The sequence below is a fragment of the Trachemys scripta genome, chromosome 7, assembly GCF_013100865.1.
Source record: "Trachemys scripta elegans isolate TJP31775 chromosome 7, CAS_Tse_1.0, whole genome shotgun sequence".
Taxonomy (NCBI): Eukaryota; Metazoa; Chordata; order Testudines; family Emydidae; genus Trachemys; species Trachemys scripta.
In genome coordinates this window covers 103,686,847-103,710,394 of record NC_048304.1, presented here as the reverse complement: position 1 = coordinate 103,710,394, position 23,548 = coordinate 103,686,847, and the positions used below count along the sequence as shown (strand labels likewise).

The 23,548-nt window shown below is 42.0% G+C and overlaps 1 protein-coding gene across 2 annotated transcripts in view; it reads left to right on the top strand.

Moving 5' to 3' along the window:
- DOCK1 (dedicator of cytokinesis 1) overlaps positions 1-23,548 on the top strand; it is a 538,770-nt gene that overhangs the window by 305,071 nt on the left and 210,151 nt on the right. For both annotated transcript variants that reach the window (XM_034776839.1, XM_034776840.1), the window contains exons 28-29: positions 2,795-2,896; positions 21,695-21,789. In XM_034776839.1, the coding sequence (XP_034632730.1) occupies positions 2,795-2,896; positions 21,695-21,789 (197 nt within the window). The remainder of the gene's footprint in view (positions 1-2,794; positions 2,897-21,694; positions 21,790-23,548) is intronic.

The window sequence follows — 23,548 nt, the reverse complement described above, 5'->3', positions numbered from 1 at the left end:
GATAAAGGCCAATACCCTAGTCTTATGGATCATTGCTGACCTGGGTGTACTCTTTGATATATTTCATTCTTTACTTTGCATTATGCTGGGTTCTTATGTAGTATGTTTGTTCCTGTGTTTTTCTTTATCTAATAACATTAGAAACATTTTTAAAAAGGAAAAGATTTTATGGTTCATATGGAAACACAACATTTAAGTATAAAGTATTAACCTTCCATATATCTTGTCTAACTCTTACCATGCTAATTAATAAGATATTTTTATGTAATTATCTTTCTCTCCAATGACTCATCTTCTTTTCTTGCTTATCAGCATGATCGTAGTAATTCCCACAGACAAACACTGTGCTGTTACAAAAAGAGGATTATGTCTCTTGGCAAGAGCTAGAGGTATTGGAATATGAAGGAGAGGGCTCATGTTTGCAAACATTAATCTTCAATAATTAACCATTTAATGGGGAAGGGGCCATAAATATACATAAAAGATAAATTAATATAAGACGAACTTAATTTCTAAATGTTTATGCATCTGAAAAGTACATGTTTAAATCCATAAGGTTTGACCGTTTTCCCAAGTTAGTCTTCCATTCAAATACAAAGTTAGCATTATCAGTTCCCTTGGTACAAAATTCATCTCTCAGTTGTTGCCATTGTTCATAATAATTTAAATTGCTAAACAAACAGAATGAGATTAGCATAACTGTGTGAACAAAGCTCTTAACCAGGTACAGAAAATATGCTATGTTTAAAAAAACAAAAAAAGTCATCTGTGTACTGATGAATTAACCATTAAGGTCCTGATTCAGTAGAGAAATAATATACATGCTTAACTTTAATTACATGAGTAAAATTAATCATGTACATAAGTGTTTGAAGGACTAAGGCCAAAAGGAGTGGACTTTTAAAAGATTAGATATTTAAATGGTCAAATACAGGAGATAGATTTTCTTCTAATCCCCTTTCTCTTCTTCACCTTTCCTGAATTTATATGAACCAGGAATTTGTGGGGGAGGTAAGACCTACTGTTATCTTGAATCTAGCCCTAACTGGCCAGTTTAAGAAAACAAAACACTTGTCCCCCGCCCCCCTCCCCCCCAACTCTGGCCTTTGTGGCTCAGAACCACCACATTGATTATTATATCTAACCCTTAAGGGAGATGGACTGAATATTATTTGAATTTGGCCTCTAAAGTAGCAAACCCTTTTTCTGTGTCTTTATGTACATATTATACAGTCTCTTTAGACAATTAATATTTTCCTTTCCTGTTTCCCATGAGAGGATTCCCAATTATGTAAATTTCCTATTAGCATAATTTTATATCCCCATCTCTTGCTACGGATAAGAGAGAGTAACCATAAAGGTCTTTGACATAGCAAAACACCCAGTCAGCTGGCCACTCCCTTTTCTTATTCACACCTTTTGCACCTCTTAATATTTCTAATCTAGATTTGTGTAGTATAGAAAAATTAGTAAGGGAAAAGGCATTCCTTCCAACACAAACAAAGCTAGCTAAGCAGCAGAACAAGTACCAGGTCTGCTGCCCTGGAGAAAGGGTATGCAGAAACCCAATGCGAGGAATCTGTCAGTTGCATACGTTAGGAAGTTTGGGGACAGGGTGAGTGTGTGGTAGATTAACATAGATTATTACACAGATGCACAAGTCAAACCTCTTCCATGGCCTGATATTTGACCTCAGTTACTTGAGATTTATGTAGCAAAGAGATTGAAGTACTAAGTATTGAAGGCCTTAAATGGCAAGAATTTATCAACATCCTGCTTAGAAAGAAAGTATTTGATCAAAAAATACTTTTTCGTGTGTTCTGTTACCACTCAAATTGAATTTATATCACACTACGCATGAAATAGAATAATCTCCAAAGTAGAAAAAAAAAAAAGATTAATTTGAAATGTTGTGTAAGGGAGTATAGAAATCAAAGAGCATTACCTATTTATTCTCTAACTTTCCTTTGAATTTTGAGAATTTCCTAAAAATCAGACTTATTTGTTGATTTATTAAGAATAATTCCAAAGGTTTGTGTTCTGTTTGATCATGAGCAGTCCACTTAACATATTCTTAAGAGGGGATATTAGAATAAGTTTACTAAACAAGTAGAACCATCACTGATGATACCCTAGATATGCTAGTACCAATCGGGCTTTTTCTTGGCAGAATGTAGTTTGGGGTTATGACTTTTCAGTGCGTAAAAATTTAAATATTGGAATTTAAAAAAAATAACACTTGCAAAACCTTTTTCATGGGTTTAGAGATTCGGTGTGTCAGTCAATATATTTGATGATAGTATAGTGTTTTTTCATAAATCTGGTCATTCTTGCAATGTCCATTGAAATGATTTTTAAAGAGATGTCTTCATTGCATACTATACTGACTTGCCCAAATGTGGATACTAGAATTGGTAATGTGTTTGTTAGATTTTAAAGTCTGTAATGCAGAAAAGGTTTATATCTCCAAATAGTTTTTGTATCAAAATATAGTCCAAAATCAGGCCTGAAATGCCTGACCAAGTATGAAACAAATAAATTTAAATTTTACATTTTCATGCACTTGTATATTAGGTATGTTTGAGTGCCTATTCACTAGCAGCAGACTGTGCATGGACCCTTGGATTTCTTTCTATTCATGACATGTTAATGATAAAGTTTTACTTTGACTAGTCCATTTTATTGCCATACCAAAAGAATTGTTGGAGCCTAGCGACACAACGTTTTGATAGCGGGTACTGTTTAGATCCATCTGTTAAACCATTATTATTATGATTATTATTATTTTTAATAGGGGAACTTCGTTGCAAGCATGACAGCCATTTTAAGGCAAATGGAAGACTATCATTATGCTCATTTAATCAAGACTTTTGGAAAGATGAGGTCAGATGTTGTGGTAAGTTTAACATTGGCATCTTTACCCTATGTAGCATTTGTCTTACTTTCTGTTTCTGTTAGTATTTGATAAATGCAGTTACAGATTTGAAAAAAAAAGGTATTTGATTCATATGACCTAATATTAAAAAAAGGGATCAATGAAGCATCATTACTTCGTCATCTTCTGAATCCAGAAATAGCATGTGAAACTTATTATTATACCAAATGATGAAGTAATTGATCTCTCAAGCAATGTTGAAATTTGATGAACATGCCTCTAAAATATTGGATTTAGGATGGGTAACACAAATTAAATCTTAGGAGACAACACTGCCATGGTATTCCTAAAGATCTATTTTATGAAAGGATGTTTCCTTAATGAGTGAAATTTTTACACTTCTGTTTATAAATAATTGTATCCCCTAAATGTCCCAACTTTCTCTCTACCTTGACTTTAATGTTATTTATAGAACTGCCATTTTTAAGCTTTATCCAGAACATTTTAAGTTTAAAGATGCACTCATTTAATAATCAGCAATAATGATTGAAGCTGATCAATTTTTTTTGTAATCATTCTTTAAGTCCACCTATAATACAACATAATTAGAGCATAACAGAAAGGAATTTATTGCTAAGCAGATAACTCTAATGACCTGGAACTATCCTTGCCATATGGCAAGTGCATAAGGCAAAGTAGCAACCAAACTTGTTGGCTGAGATCTGATCTGCTGTTACATTACAAATTCTGTTACTTAGGAACAATGGGTTCCCATGGTAGAGCATTTTAAGCAGTTTTTGGGTGTATTTTAATTTTAGAACAGACTTTATTCACTGTATGCAGTGGCTGCAGAGGTGTTAATGGGCCACTCTACCTTAAATGATCTCTTAGAATTTGTGCTAACTACTTATGCTAAACAATCTGTTCCACCTTCATGTTGCTGTGATCCTGGGATTACCTTTCCCTGACCAGAAGAGTATGGCTGGAATGTTTCTCTCTCTCACCAACAGAAGTTGGTTGGGTCCAATAAAAGATAGTACCTCACCCACCTTGTCTCTTTATTCACTGTAGTGAGTTAGATACAAAAAAAGAAAAAACAGGTTTCCTGATTTGTGGCAACCTCAACATTGTGTAATTTAATATTCTTGCCTGAAGTTTTATTGTAGCTTGACAGGAACAATATTGGTGCTTTTCTTGATATAACAATTCACTCATCCCTGCTGCAATATAAGTCATTTCAGTGTGTTTTAAATATTTATTTTTGAAAAGAAGAAAAAAGAGAGAGTCAAAGAAATAGCTCAGCATAACAACATGCTACTCCATAGTTACATGTGTCTGATTCTTCTTTGAGCATTTTCCCTCTGAGTGATCCATTTTCAGGATGTGTGCTCACCTGTGCCCACTTGATTGGAGATGTTCGTCAGCAGTGTCTAGGCACCCTCATGCTGTGATAAGAGGGTACATAGCAGGGATGGCCATACTTACTGGCCCTCCAAGCTGCATACAACAATCTTCAGAAGTACGAGAACCAGGGCACACCTGCCGGGGGCCGGGATTTGGGGCTTCAGCCCACCCACCTAGCCACCCCCAGTCTAATAGGTGGAGAAAGGAGGAGGCTGGGGGGCTCCGTGAGTCGCACTTTAAGGGTAAAAGAGCTATGTTTTTTGTTTTTTCTTGTTATTTAGCACAGTTGTTGCTTTTGGAGAGGCAGGTTTCCCCCTTTCCCTTGTTTGGTCAACTGGGGCTTTTGTGTTTTCTTGGGCCTCGATCCATGGCCGTGAGTGTGGGTTATGCCCAAGACCGTGGGCTTCAAACCCTGTCAGATCTGCCATAGGTCTTTTCCCTGCAGTGATGAACATTCAAGATGCCTCCACTGTCTGGGAGAGACTCGCATCCCCACCAAATGTAAGATCTGTTCAGGATTTAAAAGCAGATACAAAAAATTGAGGGAGGACAGACTTAAACTCCTGCTTATGGAGTGCTCCTTGAGACCGTGTGTGTGCATGTCCTAGTCACCCCCTGTACATTAGATCCACTGACCACTTACTCTTCAGAGGTAAGCAAAGACTCCGAGGGCTCCGTGGTGCTTCCCAGGCCCTCTAAAAAGAAAAGATCCCCCTTCTCCAGAACAGGAGAAGAAAAGGGAAAAGTCACCTCCTTGCTCTCGGTCTCAGGAGACTGCTTGTCCCAATATGGGACGGGTACAGCTGAGGTTCCCACTCCCTCTGTTACTGCAGTCATGGTACCGGCTAAGAAGACCATGTCGCATACCGAAAAGCTGTTTAGAGTGACACTGGCACCAGGCTTAGTCTCCGAAATCCAGAGCCACGATGAAATCCTCATTGGTATCGTCTTCCGTAGCCAGAAGACAGAGGCACACTGATCTCACTTTGGAACAATCTCCACTAGCACCTGGCGTTCTGACACCTGAGGAGCCCCAAGCATAGTTCCCCGTACCATCTAGACTCCTTTCTCACAATGACTTGGGAATCCTTGAAAAGCCCAAATCACTTATGCTGAGAGATTTTGAGACATAATCTCCACTGGTTCAAACTCAACTCTCAGAGCTTACTTACCCTCTGCCACATCTTCGACTGTGACCTGCCTTCCAAAACCGACACAGTCTCTACACAGATGCTTTGAGGGTGCTGAGAAATATTTCCAGCTGGTACCAATTTAACATTTTCTGATACTGCCTCTCCCACTGCCCTTTCTAATCTTGGTATCAGTGCAAGTACAGGTCTGTTCCTGGGGTCTGGTACCAACTCGATCACTGGTACTGGTGCCCTTGCCCCCCATGGATACAGGGGATTATGCATCATCTGAGTTCGAGGTGTCTGTACAAGGTTAATCCACCTTCCAGCCTCCCTCTTTTGAGGTTCACATTGAAGGGGAAGTGCTACTAGGAAGCATGCCCAGCTATCTTGGCAAGGACAACCTTGGTATCCTGCCCCTTTCCTTTATGCCCCACCACAGCGGGTTTAGTGGAACCCGGGGACTTCCTATTATGATCCTTTCTACAGGGTAACATTTCTAAAGAGGACTCATCAGGAGCATCAACCAACTCCCCAGGCTCTGTTCATACATAGATAATCTCTCAGAGTAGGAACCAGTGGAACAGGAAGAAACACTACCCTCCCAGAAGTCCTCTTCCTTACTAGATGAGAATGACATGCCTCTCCCCACTATCTTACCTCGATTATTTTAAGGCCTTTCAAGACTTTATAAAAAGAGTAGCAAGCACCTACTCAGGGCAAGATTGACCTGCCCATCAGCGATGCTCTGCTAACCCAAGTATGCACAGTGTGGCAAACTCCAGCTGCTATCCCATCCACATGTAAATGAGCGAGCAAAAAAATACTACATTCCACCCAGAGATTCGGAGTGTTTTTCTCCTACCCTGCTCCCAACTCTCTAGTTGTTGAGGCTGTTAAGGAACGGAACATGCAACATCAGTGTCCCATTCAACACCATCCGACAAGAAGCTAAAACGATTGGACTTTTGGGTTTCAAGAGCTACTCCTCAGACTCCTTGCAGTTCAGAATAGCCAGTTCTCAAGGGATTTCACAGACTGTTCAAAATAATCATCATTCATTGAACACCTGCCTCAGGATCAGAGAAAAAAAATGTAGGGCTTCATTACAGAAGGTTGTACAGTTGCCAAAACATCTCTCTGGGCTTTGTTTGGTGCTGATGACACAGCTGCACCTATTCCCCTACCCTTCCAACCTTATGGGGATCATCGCTCCCCTTTCCCACCTTCCTGGAACACATAGCCTCAGACAGAAGGATTCTAGAAGCGATTTCTACAAGCTATTCCATCCAATTCAGCTTCTTTCCAGCCCCCCACCTGTCCCTCTTCAGGGACCCTTCTCAAACCTCTTAAGTCACCAGGCACAATTCCTCTTAGCTCTGGGGAGCAATCAAATATGTTCCATTGGTCTAGTCAGAAAAGGCTTCTGTTCTTGGTAGAATCCCTGAGAAAAATGGGGATGGATACCAATTCTGGACCTCAGGACTTTAAACACCTTTGTCCATTCCAAATGGTTCAAAATGGGGAGCCTAGCAATGATTATTCCCCCCTGGATTCCAAAGATTGGTTTGTGTCCCTCAACCTTAGGATGCCTATTTTCATGTCACCATTCATCCCTTGCAAATTCCTAAGTTTTGGGGTAGGCAGGGACCACTACTAGTATCCTGTCTTAACCTTTGGCTTTTACACTGCCCCAAGGTGTTCACTAAAGTTCTATCAGCCTCAGCAGCCTATCTTCAACAAATGGGCATAATCGTCTTCCCCTAACTGGATGATTGGCTCCTGAAAGGTTGCTCACAGACAAGATCTGTCTCCATTTCACTTACTGGACCTCCACCTCAATGTGGAAAAGTCTACCCTCAAGCCCATTCAACATATAGAGTTAATCAGAGCCACTCTGGACTCTTCTTCTGATAGAACATATCTACCCAAGGACAGATTCACTACAATGTCCAATCTTGTTTCAACAATTCAGCAGAGCTCACAAACCACAGGTTGCCTACAACTTCTGGGCCATATGGTAGCCTCTACATTCATGACTTCCTTAGCAAGACTACATTCTCGGTGTCTTCCAGCCTGGTTGAGAACTGTCTACACCCCCAACAACACAGTCTATCCAACGTCCTCAATTCTCTACATTGGTGGAAGGACCCACAAAAGTTGTGCATGGAAGTTCTGTTCCTACAGCCTCCTCCCACGAGGATTATCACCACAGACACTTCCCTGATAGGTTAGGGCTCACACTCCCAGAACGTCACAGCTCAGGGTGAATGGAGAATGGACCTTTTTTGTGATGACCCTCCATATCAACATAATGGAGCTCAGAGCAGTTCCGTATTCTTGCCAACACTTCCCAACCCATATCAAGGACCATCCAATCAGAATAAATGCTGGACAACAAGACAGCAATTTATTATATCAATTGACAAGAAGGAGCAAGATCCCAGTCCTTATGTGTTGGATCCATAAAACTATGGAACAGGTGTATATCACTCCGTATACACATTTCCGTGGTTTGTCTGCCAGGTCTAGAGAACACTGGTGAACTCCCTCAGCAGAAATTTCAGGATCGATGATGAATGGGAACTGAACAATGAGGTATTCTGGAAGATATGTCTGTCTTGGGTCATTGGAACATAGATCTCACCATCCAATGCAAAGTGCAAACATTTCTGTTCAAGGGAGGGTGCAGCCACTACTCGACTTGAGATGCCCTAGTCACTCCTTGGCCTCGTGTCCTGCTATATGCTTACCCCCAATGCCTCTATTACTCAAGTTCCAAAACAATTTGGATTCCTAAACAAAGGGTTCTCAGTCTTCACCCACCCCACTACTGCAAAATTTATCAAGGGTTCAATCTCTTCCCTCCTGCCCACTCCACTGTGGACTTCAACTTAGTTCTCAGTGCTCTACGGAAACCCCCATTTGAACCTATGGAGAGTTGTTTCCTCTGTCATTTTCCCCTCAATACCTTGTTCTTCGGCCAGCTTCCTATATATCCTCACACCAGAGTATGGGAATACGTAGAGTGCAGGCACAGACCTGCAAACACTACTAACTAAAAATCTCTCATCAAGAGTGCATGGGCATGTGCGCATCCCGGAGGTGGAGCACACATAGGGACAAAACATTTCAGTGAATTCCAGTTCCTGTACAGGTAAGTAACCTCTCTTTATCTAATTTATACAATGGTAGCTCTTAAGTGCCTGCCAGTTTTACCTATGATGCATAGTTACAGTTAGCTCAGGATCAGGGCCGGCTCTAGGTTTTTTGCCGCCCCAAGCAAAAAATATTTTGGCTGCCCCCCACCTGAGTCCTGGGCTCTCACCCCCCCCCCCCACCACAGCCCTTCCCCACCCACATGCCCTGCCGTCCCAGCGCTGGGCTCTCCCTCTCCCCACCCTACCCCACCCGCACCCCCTGCCGCCCCAGCCCTGGGCTCTCCCCACCAGTGCTGATTCTGCCCACTCCCCCCTCGTCTCCAGCTGGTCCAGTGCTGGCAGGGTCGGGGTAAGCAGCGGGGCTCCCGGGCTGCGCCTAAGCCCAGGGTCCCTCCAGCCAGGGCTCCCACCTCCAGGACCGGCTGGGACCCGGGAGGGCAGAGCTGGGGGACTGCCCAGGCAGGGGACTGTGGAGCCGGGGCAGGGTAGCTCCAGAGGGAGTGGAGCCCCAGGGAGTGGGATGTGGGCCCCGGGCCCCACACGGCAATGTCCCACCCTCTATGGCCCGGGTGCTGCTTCTGCTTCTGGCCGCCCTGCTGCAGTCCCTGGGGGCTCGGGCCGCTTCGCTCAGCCCCGGCTGCGGCTCTGGGGGGCGTCCGCCCTGCGGCATCTGCAGGTGGCAACCTCTGCTCCGTGGGGCGGCCCCCAGCCCAAGTGGCCCCCGCTCGGACGCTGCCCGGCCCAGCCACAAGGTGTGGGCTCTGCTCCCCGCGGTGCGAACCGCAGCAGCCCCAGGCCACCCCCCGCCCATGACGCGCTCCTGCTGCCAGGACCGGCTCTAGGGTTTTGCTGCCTGAAGCAACAAAACAAACAAACAAAAAAAGTGCTTGGTTTGCTGGTGCCTAGAGCCGGCCCTGCTCAGGATCCACCTATAAACACAAAGTGCCTTCTAAATCAAGATCAGCACCATCAGTTACATCCAAAAACATAACACTTCCTGTGAGAAGCTTTGTTGGGTTATCAGGGCAGTCTTGTTCTATGCTACCTAGCGTTTCTGAGTGGCCTTCAGATGTAGCCCCAAATAAAGTGTGTTACAATAATCCAAATTCCACCTCTGAAAGAAAATAGAAAATCACAGCCTCTTTGCCAAACAATTATAGGAAAACATTCTAGTCTACTGCTGCTACAGGACACCAGGAAGCAATCTAGGATCCAACAGGTTCTCCAAATTGCAATTCTGAGCAACAAAAAGCAGATATCTTGAATCAGAGGAGCAAGTATTACATCCCTTTGATTATTCTAGTGCATTAATGAGGGTTTGTCAAAGTCTGATATGAATATTCGCCCATTGTTGTTTTATTTTTTTCACTTCCTCGGCAGGTCTGAACATCAGTTTAGCAGACCAGTTTGATCTCCTTTTAGAAAAAAAGAGCATTTATTGTTTTGAAGTTTGTTAAATCATCAAATTGTACTTACTAGTTAGAAGAATTAGTGAGTTGTCTGCTTTTACCACTGCTCTGTTATTTACTAACAATCCCCTTCTTTTTCCTTTTTCTCTCTTGTGTCTTGACATCATACATAGTTCCTATTGAATATGATCTTGGATTTTATATCAGAAATTATTCTCTGTTCTACATTTTTTATCTTAGATCATTATATGGAAGAGAGCTTCATCTCTGTATTATGAGTCTACTTTATATAGACAGTTTTTCTTTCACATTTATAGCTTTCCAAAATTTCTTATAAACTATCAAACATTCTAATAGAAATATTTCTGTCATCAGTTTTGACATGCTTTTTTTGCCTTGAACTAAAATGTTACTTCTTAAGAAATGTTGTGATATGATTGTTCTGTAAATGATAATTTATGCTATATGGGAGTAATATATATGATAATATAGTAACAAATGATAAATGTGAAATAGGTTAATGGTAAATAATTATATGTTAAATTAATATTAGAACATAAATTATACAATTGGATGTGTAATGGTAATGGATCGTAATTCTCTGGTGAAAAGAAAAAATAGCAAATTAATGGCATGGTAATGACAATGAATAAACTGATTAGTATTTTAATGTGCACAGTACCTAATAGAGTTATCAGTTCAAATTACTAGCATGAAATTACAGTATGTAACTCAGAGTGTAATAATAAATCAGTACTTTTCCTTTTTGACATAGCTAGTAGTATTATTTAAATTGTGTAGCTTTCTGTTCAAAGGAAAACATTCATGTTGCTTGTTAGTAAGAGGGAAAAGTTAAGTTACTCTTATTAAAAATAGTATTTGTATTGGTTATGTTCAGAACGGACTCTTAAATACCTCTTAAAAAAAACAGGAGTACTTGTGGCACCTTAGAGATACCTCTTGACATCTAACTCTGAAATATCATTTATTCTTTTAAAATACCTTGTAATTTTAAGATACATCATACAATAATGAATATTGAAATCAAGGCTTAGATTTCATATAAAGAGAATCACCTACCATGGCATCATCAGTGTTGAGTGCTCTTTTGCCTTCAGTTTCGTAGAACTCCTCCTGGTTCTTTTCCTTCCTCTTTGGTTAGTATAGAACCTTCAGTGCAACTACTGGAGCATATAGCGTGTACCCTCTGATGAAGGCTTATAGAGTCCTGCCCTGAGGCTCTTTAACCCAAGGTTTTGTCAGCCTTTCTGCCAAGGCTTTTGCGCTCACCCCTTGGAGTTTGGGGGTCACAAAAGATGAAGAGGTGACTTCATCACAGTCCATAAGCTTCTACGTACAGAAATAATTTCTGATATTACATGGCTCTTTAATCCAACACACATAGGCATAATGAAGTTCTGAAGCTGGAAGTTAAAGCAAGACGCATTCAGACAAGAAATAATGTACAACTTTTTAAGTGAGGGTGATTTATCATTAGAACAGCTTACCTCAGGCTATGATTGAGGTTCCATCATTTGAAGTCTGTAAATTAAAATCAGATATCTTTCTAAAATACATATTCTACCTCAATCCAACTTGATGTTGAATGACATTTTATGGCCTGTGTTATGCAAAAAGTCAGAGTTAGATGATCATAGTGGTCCCTTCTGCCCTTAAAATCTATGAAAAGATGAGCTAGGAAAGGCAAGATCCATTTTTAGACCTGCCCAAAGGATGTCCTTCAGAGGAGTGCTCCTGAACTCTGCTTACTGTAATGAGCTGACATGGTTTGGGCTGCATGGCCCTTTTATAGTGTCAACTTTGAACTTTGAGTGTCATGAGCGGGTGTTTGTGCAGCCCTAGTGAGCATGACTTTCTAGAATGTACTGGAAGCTCCTCAGAGCTGGGGCATACCTCCAAATGTGAACATGGAGAGGTAACACTGCCAAAGAACCATAGATACTGTGATAACTGGTTTTTCTCCCCTCTTGGGATATTTCATATACACCAATATTCTTAGAGATTTGTGGTCATCTCATTTGAATGACAAAGAAGTAAAAACTACATAGAATCATGACAGACTTATCTGAAAATGGCATCAACCAGTCATCCTGTCGTAAATTGGACTGTGCTCACTATTTGATTTCTCATATCATCTGCGCAATACAAAATAGGGTGGTATTTAGCAATGGGTGATACTAGCACTTTCACCTGCTTCCTGAAAATCTGGTTTATAGAGTTGATTTTTTCTGGTGACCAAACATAGGTAGAGCGTATGTACAAGTCAATAACCCTAAGCCCAAAACAGGAATGTAACTGGAACAAAGATTAAATTGATGTAGAATGTGTGCATTTTCAAAAGATAAGAACTATCTGTGGATTCACACTTCCCAATCATTTGCGGGGCATCAATGAAGTATATTCACAGCTCTATGAATTTTTACTTTTTATTAGGAAGAACTCCCCAAAGATATTTGTCCATATACTATATCGTGTCACTTTCTCCTTAAGCATAAGTGAGATTTTCACATCATAGAATCATAGAAATGTAGGGCTGGAAGCGACCTTGAGAAATCAAGTCCACCCACTGTTCTGAGGCAGGACAAAATAAAACTAGACCCTCCCTGACGGGTGTTTGTCTAATCCAGGGCAGGCAAACTTTTTGGCCTGAGGGCCACATCATGTTTCCAAAATTGTATGGAGGGCTGGTTAGGGGAGGCTGTGCCTCCCCAAACAGCCAGGTGTGGCCTGGCCCCCGCCCCCTATCTGATCCCCCCCCCCCACTTCTTGCCCCCTCACGGCTCCCCCAGGTCTCCGGCCCCATCCAACCCCCCCGCCCCCATTCCCTGTCCCCTGACGGCCCCCCTGGGACTCCTGCCCCATCCACTACCCCCTGCTCCCTGTCCCCTGATCATCCCCGGACCCTTCACCCCTGACTGCCCCCCACCATCCCATCCAATCCCCCTCTCCTTCCTGACTGCCCCCCCGGGACCCCTGCCCCCATTCAACCCCCCTGTTCCCCGCCCTCTGATTTCCCCGCCCCCTATCCACACCCCCGCCACCTGACCACCACCCTGAACTGCCGTGCCCTCTATCCAACCCCCCTGCTCCCTTACCGCGCTGCCTCGAGCACCGGTGGCTGGTGGCAGTACAGCCACGCTGCCCAAAGCACCAGGACAGGCACCCTTGCCGCCCAGCTGGAGCCAGCCACGCCACCGTGCAGCACAGCACCGGGTCAGGCCACGGCTTTGCAGCTGCGCTGCCCAGCTGCCCAGAGCATTGCACCGGTAGTGCGGTGAGCTGAGGCTGCGGGAGAGGGGGAACAGCAGGGAGGGGCCAGGGGCTAGCCTCACGGGCTAGGAGCTCAGGGGCCGGACAGGAGGGTCCTGCGGGCCGGATGTGGCCCGCGGGCCATAGTTTGCCCACCTCTGGTCTAATCTGTTCTTAAAAACCTCCAATGATGGGAATTTCACAACCTCCCTTGGAGCCCTATTCTAGAGTTTACCTACTCTAATAGTTACAAAGTTTTTACTAATATCTTGCTTCTTCAGTGGAGACAGAGAACAATTGATCTCTATACTCTTTATAATAGCCCTTAATGTATTTGAAGACTGTTATCAGGACCCCACACAGTCTTCTTTTCTCAAGACTAAACATACCCAGTTTTTTTAATCTTTCCTCATGTCAGGTCATGTCTAAACCTTTTTTCATTTTTGTTGCTCTCCTCTGGACTCTCTCCAGTTTGTCCATATATTTCCTAAAGTGTGGCATGCAGTACTCCAGCTGTAGTCTCACCAGTGCCGAAGAGAGGAAGACTATTATTCCTCATGTCTTACATATGACACTCCTGTTAATACAACCCAGAATATTAGCCTGCTTTGCAACTGCAGCACATTGTTGATTGGATTCACTTGGATTCATTTTGTGATCCACTATAATCTCCCAGATCTTTTTCAGCAGTACTACCACCTAGCCAGTTATTCCACATTCCACATAGCTGTACATTTGATTTTTCCTTCCTAAGTGAAGTACTTTGCACTGACCACCTTTATTGGATTTCATCTTGTTGATTTTAGACCATGGTTTCATTTTACTTCTTCACCATCATCTGTAAATCTGACAATAATTTAAGAACTGTTACTCTTACTATGCCATGGGATCTATATTACAGTTTTTTATTGCTTCTTTAAAAAAAGGTTAAACTTGTTTTGTTTTATACTGAATATGTATTGTTATAGTAAGGGGTTTTTTTAATAGATGACATTTTGGATTTTGCTCTTTGTACAGAAACTATTTTTTGTTCATTGACACTATTCAGGGTGTTGAGAAGAGGCCGTACATTGGCTTAGGACTGCTTTGTAGGCACTAAGGATTTGACCATAACAAACTATACTGTTCTGATTTAGGAATAACTAGTGATGCCAAATTTGCTATGTGATATCTTGAGTTATCTGCTCTTCGTAAAAATGGCTAATGCATCATCACCCAAAATTCATAAAATTAACTCTCTGGTACAAGCTTCTCTCTCCTTATCAGTTTGAGATTAGTCAACACTACTTCAGTGTGGTTCAAAATTCTTTCACTTTGAGGTTATCACTCTTCGCTTATTCAGGGAGGTCATCATATAATTAGTTAACATCGTCCATTATTGCTACAGTTCTGAGGGTGGCGCCCTGCCAGCAGCAGCACAGAAGTAAGGGTGGCAATACCATACTGTGCCATCCTTACTTCTGTGCTGCTGCTGACATCGACTCTGCCTTCCTAGCTGGGCTCCCAGCCAGCAGCTGCTGCTCTCCAGCTGCACAGCCCTGAAGGCAGTGCCGCCACCAGCAGCAGTGCAGAAGTAAGAGTAGCATTACCGCAACCCTCCCTACAATAAACTTGCGAGCCCCCTCCCCACAACTCCTTTTTGGGTCAGGAAGCCTGCAATTACAACACCATGTAATTTGAGGTTTAAATTGCCGAAATCATGACATTTACTATTTTTAAAATCTTATGACCATGAAATTGACCAAAATGGACCGTGAATTTGGTAGGGCCCTAATTATTGCCATTCGGTCACATATTTATTTATTTATTTGCATATTACTCCACTCAATCCATGGTTTAGGATGCTGACTGAATCGCTCTGGAACTTGTTTTGCCTCTTCCACAGTATGTCTCAAACTACTGCAATAGTAAATACATAAAAGGCATCAGAACCAATTGACATTTCTTTAGGAACTAGTCAGTCTTCTTACATCTTGGATTTGTAACATGAATGTTTTCCTGTTCTAGAGTAGAGTGATCTGACTCACAAAGATGCTTTCAAGCATAGACAGTAGATATAGATTGCCCTAGGGTTTATGCAACAGACATATACACCTTCCAGAGTCTGTGACAGTGGAAGAGGATTCGAAAATGAAATTTTAGTTCCAGATAATGTTAGTCCTCAAATGTTGTTCATGCTTTCTACTAAACAGATGTGTAAAATAGGTTCTATCAAGTCTCTTCTCTGCTTTAGGCCTAAGATCATTCACCTTAGTTTGGGAATCTGTATGAAGGGGAAATATTAGGAGAGGAACATGAATTCATTTTACACAACTTTGAAAATATTAGCTGTCAGTGGTTAGACTCTAAATGAGGTGGGATCTCACCTTCATTTTTTCAGGCTAGCAAAAGGGTCTGTGTTAGTATTTGGCTATGAGAGTTGCTATTTTCATAATATCCTTTCGCCCAGGAGATCTTAGTGATTTAAACTGCCGTCAGTAGGCCAAGCACGCTGGCTCATGATTATAGGAGGTCATGCATTGCTAGGTAAACAAGGGCAAAGGATACATTTCCTTTACATAGTCAATTTGTGCATATTTTGGCTGACTGATACATAGCCTGGAATATATTATTGACCTTATACTTTGCTTTATGATAGACTTTTTTTAAACAATAGTTTATTAAATAGTAATCCACTAAAGAGAGTTGTTCCATTGTAAAGGTGTTCACTTCATATGATATAGCTAGAGACTACATAATTTCTGTAAAATTTTGAATGCCTTGGAGAGTTTTAAAAGGCTGATTTTTTATTGTTAGTGTCTATTTTTCAGTGGTAAGTGCATTATGTTTAAGTGTATCAAGCAAACCCATTATACACGTGTTTGTGTGTGTGTATGTGTGTGAGATATGTATATGTAAAATCTGTTAATCCATATCCATCCAGTTTCTTCACCTTTACCCCCCCCCCCCCCCTGCCTTCCTTTTGCTAGCTTATGGCAAGGCTTCAAAAGAGAAGCTGCTGCTGTCAATCCTGCTCTGCTCAGCTGTATGTAGGTGGTATGCGCTTAGCTATTTGTTCTTTATACCCCATAACAGCCAAACAGCTGATTGTGGTATAGCCAGCAGCAGCTTTTCCTCGGAAACCCTGTTACAGCCCGGACCGGCTCTACCATTTTTGCCGCCCCAAGCAACAAAAAACAAACAAACAAAAAATGCTGGGACTGCTGCCCGAACTGCTGAAGCGGAAAAAAAAAAAAAAAGCCGCTTGGACTCTGCCACCCCAAGAATGGACAGAATGCCACCCCTCAGCATGTGCCGCCCCAGCACATGCTTGCTCCGCTGTTGCCTGGAGCCAGCCCTGGTTACAGCCCAGCTAAAAGCAGACAGATGGAAGAAGCAAGGAGAGAGGAAGGAGCACTGGATGTGGGAAGGGGGCAAAAGAGAGGGAAGCGAAAGTTAGAAGGAGGGGAGGGAGAGCATGGAAAGGTATTAGATGGGGAAAGAAAGCAAGATGAGTAAGAGAGTGAGGGGCAGGACCGCAAGAGAGAGGAAAGGAAATGCCACTTTTTGAGGCAACCCTGCAGCCAGACCAGGGCTGCTCACTCAGCTGCACTGACTCAGTCCTCCAACAGACTGAGTGATTCAGCTCTCAGGCATGCTGCAGCAGCCTCTCCCTGAGCAGGGCCTGGGTCAGATGACCCTCAGGTTCTAGTTCCTGCCCCAGCCTCGCCCGAGTCTTGTTCCAGTGTGCTCCAGCCTTGTCCATGCTCTAATCTGACCTTGCTCCATCCCTGTTACTGACCTGCTCCAGCCCTATATCCACCTCCTGACCTCCAGACACTTGGACTGAGTGGGACGGGGGGCTCTGGGCTGATGGGGGGGACCCTTGGGTAAAGGCATAATTTGATTTCTATTGGTGGGGGGGGCAAGGGTTGGCGGGGCTCAGGGAGGGAGCGCCACCTCCACCCCCTGACTCACCCAAGTAGACAACCCAACCTGTCTGGGTTGTGGGAGGCCGCAACCAAAAATATAACTCAGCTCAAAAAGTTTGAAAACTGCTCAGAGTGCAGGCAGGGGGTAGCTGGGGCTGTGTGCAGTGAGGGGAGTAGCTCAGGGTGTAGGAAGGTGATAGCTAGGGAATCCGTGGGTGGGGAGGGGGTAGCTACGAGCTGTGTGCAGTGAGGGGAGTAGCTCAGGGTGTAGGAAGGGGGTAGCTAGGGAATCCGTGTGTGGGGAGGTGGTAGCTACGAGCTGTGTGCAGTGAGGGGAGTAACTCAGGGTGTAGGAAGGGGGTAGCTAAGGAATCCGTGAGTGGGGAGGGGGTAGCTTAGGGTGCCGGCAGGGGGTATCTAAAGGCTGTGTGCAGTGGGGGCAGCAGCTCAGTGCAAGCAGGGGGTAGCTAGGAGCTGTGTGCAGTGAGGGCTATAGCTCTGGGTGCAGGCAAGGGGTAGCTAGGGAATGCGTGGGCAGGGAGGGGGTAGCTCAGAGTGCAGGCAGGGGGTAGCTAGAGGCTGTGCTACTTCAGAAAAGCCACAATAGTTAGAAGATTTTACTCCTTTAAAATAAAAAAGTCTCAAGCTATATGAAAACGTCCCCCTTACTAAAGCCCTAGCATATCTGCCTACTCTTCAAGGGCCCCTTTCCCCATAAATGGGCTGGTGTGGAGCCCACCTGCCATCTGCTTTATATAGTGGTGCTCTGGGGAGGCCTGGCTGCCAATACATGTCACTGGTAGGTGGGGATCCACTTACCGTAGGGGATGCTTTACAAGGGAGTTGCTTGTCCCCTAAAATCCTCCTTATATGGAGTTCCCATGTTTCTTATGTGCTCTGTAGAGAGCTTCAAATGATCTTACTAAGCCTTGGGATTTATTGGAGAACTCCTGGAAAATCACAACTCTGTGAACAGTAGAGCTTGTGAAACATGGTGTGTGATGTCTGGAGGCCTGAAGGATGGAAAGGGGCATTCTCTTCTCCGTTCTGTACCCAACTACAAGGCAGAGGGTCAGGCTTATTGGGAAGAAGGGAGAATACAGCAGGGCAGCCTCAGCCCCATTTCCGGTGTTCATGAAAAAACATAGTTTGCCTGTTATGAACTGTCAGGTGAGGCAGGGAAAGAGGCCATCACACAGCAGGCAGGCAATGTCAGGGTTCTCTTCCCTTTCCTATCACCTTTATTCTCTCTATGTTCAGAAACTCTTACTCTGAAATCCTATAATCCACCATTCTAGAGGTCTTTGTATATTGAGCTTGCTGGATAGTCAGCTGAAACAAGGAAAATTGCATTCTTTGTTTTTTTCACGCCAATCTCAGCTAAACACTGTGTTTAAAAGACGGAGAACTAAAATAAATGGCTCTCCATTCCCTTTCCTCACCCTGATCTCTTTGTAAGTCCTGTTTGTCTGTCTACACACTGTCTGTCGTCCTCTCCCTTCCCCTTAGTTTAAAAACCAGAAAGATTGCAAATGGAACCCATCTGTCTCGGAGCTCAGCTGGTTACCCCTTCTCTGTCACCAGTGTGAAGCTCACTGGTGCAGCATCCAAGAGGGCTTCAGACCTTACTTGTCCTCAGTGACATATCAAGTAGGCTTCTCAGTTGGTCAGAAGGCAGAAGCTGTGCTATAATGAAGGAAGAGTTGCATGGTTTGCTCCTACAATTTGATTCTGTATCCTTACTTTACAATTAGAGCAGTTTGTATTGGTTCAAAGTAGCACTAAAAGTTTCTTACCTTAAAAGTTGCCGAGGAAACATAGCATGAGCTGATGATTAAAAATAAAATCCAGCTTTTTGCTCATAATGCAAGCCATGCTGGCACAAAATCAACTACTTTTCATATAGGAAGGATAGAATCTAAACTGCCAAGAGAGCACTGATATAAATACATAATGAATAAGTAAACTTCAGAAGGTATAAATTCTATTCAATAAACTTTACGTGCTGATGATTAAAGTACCTTTGTGAAAATGGGGTTATTAAAGTGTAAATGTCAGTAGATTAAATACATGGCTGAATCAGCAAATTAGCACAAATCAGATATTACATCACCTTCATGGTCAGTAAAGTATGCAAGTTGATCAGCAAAATGCATGGAAATTCATCTGCCACCACATGCAGCTTGATCAGCAAAGTGTGCAAAAACTCCACAGCTGAAGCATCCAGCAGAACTAATAAAGTACAAAATGAAATCTGCTATAAGAAACCAGGAAAGTATGTATCTGCATTCATAAAATATTCAGAAAGATAAACTCTATGGGCCCAAATTTGCCCTCATTCACATGAGTACAACTCCCACTGACGTCTCAGTTATTAAGCTATGAAGCAGGATCAACAAGGAAATCAACCATTTCATGTAGTAAAAACGTAGTTTAATGAAAGAAATACTGCATGATTCCAGTCAGCAAAATATGCAATATGATCATTAAAAATTTGTAACTTATATATGAAAAGCTAGTAGTGAAGTATGCAGTTTGATCACTAAACTGAAAACACATTTACTGAGCTAGTGAAGTATTTGCCTGGAATGAATTTTGCCTTATGCAACAGTAGCATCTCATATTAACTATTAGCAGTTGCAAACTCTGGAAGTCTGGGAAGTCACTTCTTTTAATGTCAGAATGTCTTCTTTTACTGATGTGCTATGGAGAGTAATTTTACCATTAGCTGTTTTACTCACCTAGTGGTGTTACTTTAAAATACATATTCTGTGCCATCTGATGTTTTGTGGGCCTCTTTGGCTGTATAGCCACTGCACCTAATTTCGATTCATCAGATAAAAATATCAGGGGGTAGCCGTGTTAGTCTGTATCTACAAAAACAACAAGGAGTCTGGTGGCACCTTAAAGACTAACAGATTTATTTGGGCATAAGCTTTCGTGAGTAAAAACCTCACTTCTTCGGATGCAGATAAAAATATGTGAAATAAATTTCCTCCTTTGGTTGCTGCAGAATGCTGTACGAGACATTCTAAACCAGTCATCCTTTCTCACACTCCCATCTCACTGTACAGCTGCTGAGCATGCTTAGGAACTCCTTGGTTCTTCGAGGTGAGAAATTCCCTGGCTGGTCAATGGCAGTATCCATAATATTGACCAGGGAGAGCTGTATATCCTGGGAACATGCACCTCTTCTAGTATTCTAGGGAAAGCAATAACATTCCCAGGGTATATTCAATACCAGGACTCATACCAGTGTTAAAATGTTTAAAAGGACAATGAGCAAGAAAGATTAACTCAAACAAGCATGGAGTTCCATTAAGACTTTGGATGGACAGACGAATGGGAGAACACTGTCTTGCATGAAAAGACAGATGGGTGTCATTTTTCTGTGTTGGAGAAATCTGACATTTTGAAAAGATGGTGTTGAACAAGGTTCCATGTAAGCTCCTGCACAGGAAACAGCCTTGGACTAGAATAACGGAGACAATTGTATCAAGAATAAAAAGTTCAGCGGGACTAGCTGGTACATTCTGTGGGATGAGGAGCTGTTGCATAAGCTCTTTCTGGCTCTCTGCATATTTTCTGTGGTTTTGATGCTCTGTAAAGTGTTGCATGTTAATACGCCTTATTATTTTTACAGCACCGCAAATTGTGCTAGGTGCTTCACAGCACATGTAAATTGCACAAGTTTCTTTCTCTAGAGAGTTGTTTGTTCATGTCTATACAAAAATCAACTGGCTTATGCCACCAAGCTTATTTTGTGCAGCATCAGTTTTTCTCTTGCAGAACCAATTTGTGTCACTTTTCAGGGGGAGCCTAAAATGATCATCTACTCTGATCTCCCATATAACGCAGGCATAGGACTTCCCTGAATTAATTCTAATTCAAACCAGAGCATAACTTTTAAAACAAGTCTATGCTGGAGAATCCACCTACTCACCAGTGAATACTTTTGTATAATTGGACCCTTATTTGCTTAACGTAGGAAATATTTTTAAAACCTTCTTCCTCCCTCTTTTTACATATACAAATAGTTTGTTTTAATGTTTATATTCAAAACAGGATTGACAGATCTCAATTTTATATATCTATTCTTTTTTGACTGGTGTGTTATGTTGTTATGTACTATGAAGTTCATTTTGTAAGACTTCATGCTTATCCTTAACTACATATTTATCAATGAGAGCTAGAATCACCTTCAGCAAAAAATTTAAATTTGATGAATTTTTTGTCATTTGTTCTTTTTCATGGAATTATACCATGAATTGGTTGATTACAATATAGAACTATTTAGTTTAAAAAAAGAAAAAAAACCTATACTTGTTACAGATATCGTCTGAAAGGGATAAATAATATAATTATAGAATTAATATAAAGTTTACCTTAACAATAGTTTGTATTTTTTCATTCAACAAAGCAAGAGATACCTTTCTGAATTTAGTCATTAATCAAGTGAGTTTTCATCAGCCATATGGTATCATATTTGATCTGAAAGAGTGGCCTTTTTCAAATGTTTTCCCTCTTATTTTAGGACTTTCTGATGGAAACATTCATCATGTTCAAGAATCTCATTGGGAAGAATGTCTATCCCTTCGACTGGGTTATAATGAACATGATGCAGAATAAGTAAGTACGGAGAAAAAGCGCTGAACCTTTACTGAGATGACTATTTCATGTTTGATCTGAAACAACAGTGTTGCTTAGAAACAGTCACACACACAATGCAGCAGAGAGATTTTTTTTTTCTGTGATGCAAATAATTATTTGAAAAATTGGCTCTAGAGATTGCAGTAGACCTGTTATTGAAACAGAAGCAGTAAAGCATTGCCTCTTCAGGTCCATCACAAGTCAAGGGAGGGTGTCATTTTAAAAAAACATACACCAACAATTTTAGAACAGATTGTGGAGGAGGAACATTAAACCAACATTTTTAATATTATTATTAGTTAATTGAATTTCCAATACTATTCCAGTCAGGATACATGTGTTTGTACATCACATATTTCAGAAATAAATGGCTACTGTGCAGGGTTGAGCATCTGCCATGAGAGTGTTTTGATGTTGTTAACATGTAGATAATGCATTTTCATACATCCTAATTGAAAGGGCAGGGATTTAAAAACTGTTCCCATCAGCTTGATAATGAAGTGACAAGTTGCGAATCTTTCAAATCATGTTTTTTTGCCTTGTCACTGCTTCTCTGTTTTTTGTTATTTAATTATTATTTAACAGGATTCAGTGGAATATTTTGCATTTGCCATTTTAGTAAATATCTCCCACACATTTTTGTGCACTTTGATGCAAGTTTTAAAAAAAGCATCTTGTTTCCATGTTGCTTGGAGAAATATCTTGTGCATACCATGGCTATAAAGTTGTCAGTTTTTACCCTATTAACCCATAAATTGGGGGTTATACTTTTGCCATAAAAATCCACTGTAATTTGAAACTTGGCATATGACAACTCCTCTCAAGAATGAATTTTATTATGGGTAATAAATTGGATTAAAATGAATTTAGCCATCCTTGAATTTATGTTTAGTGGCTATGGTCAAACATGTTTGTGCTGCTGTAACTCAAAAAACACTGTGTTTTGAATAAAAGAACTTTTTCAAATTAGTTGATAATGTGGACTTAAACCTACTGGATTTTTTGTTCAAGTCTTAAATGGGCCCCCTGTTCATAAACTCCAGCTGAGGATTTTACTGCAGATTTATAATTTGCAGAGATCACTATGGGAGCCTTTACAGCATATGTTATACCACCGTCCTTGCTGAAATCCTGAAAATATCTCTTCCCCCCTCTATTTTTCTCTGTGCACCATCATTTTAAGAAGAATTGAGACAGCACTGGAAAGAGTTCTATTTACAGCCTATTGGCCCCACTTACTAGTCATGCAGCAGTTACTGTTAAGAGACTAATACGCATCTTTCTCCAAACTTGACAATGATGAGTGTGATGCTTTCCCAGGATTCTGCCACTGCTGAGAATGAAATACTTGTCCTGGAATTGAACCCAAATTTCCCAAGTGGCAGGGCCAAGTGCCTTGTGAATTTTGTGGATTTGTGTGGATGTTTTGTTTTTTTTGTCTGTGTGCTACCAATTTGAAAATATAGTAGCAAATAAGTTCCTTTTTTAGGAAGGTGGGGGCGGGGGTGTTAACATACAGTCAGGGCCGGCTCTAGGCACCAGCAAAACAAGCTGGTGCTTGGGGCGGCACATTTTTAGGGGCGGCATGGCCGGCGCCAGAATGCTGCCCCTAAAAATGTGCCCCAGCCGCCCTAGCTCACCTCCGCTGCTGCTGCCACGGCGCGCGAATCAGCTGTTTTGCGCGCCGTGGCAGCAGCAGCGGAGGTGAGCTAGGGCGGCCGGGGCACATTTTTAGGGG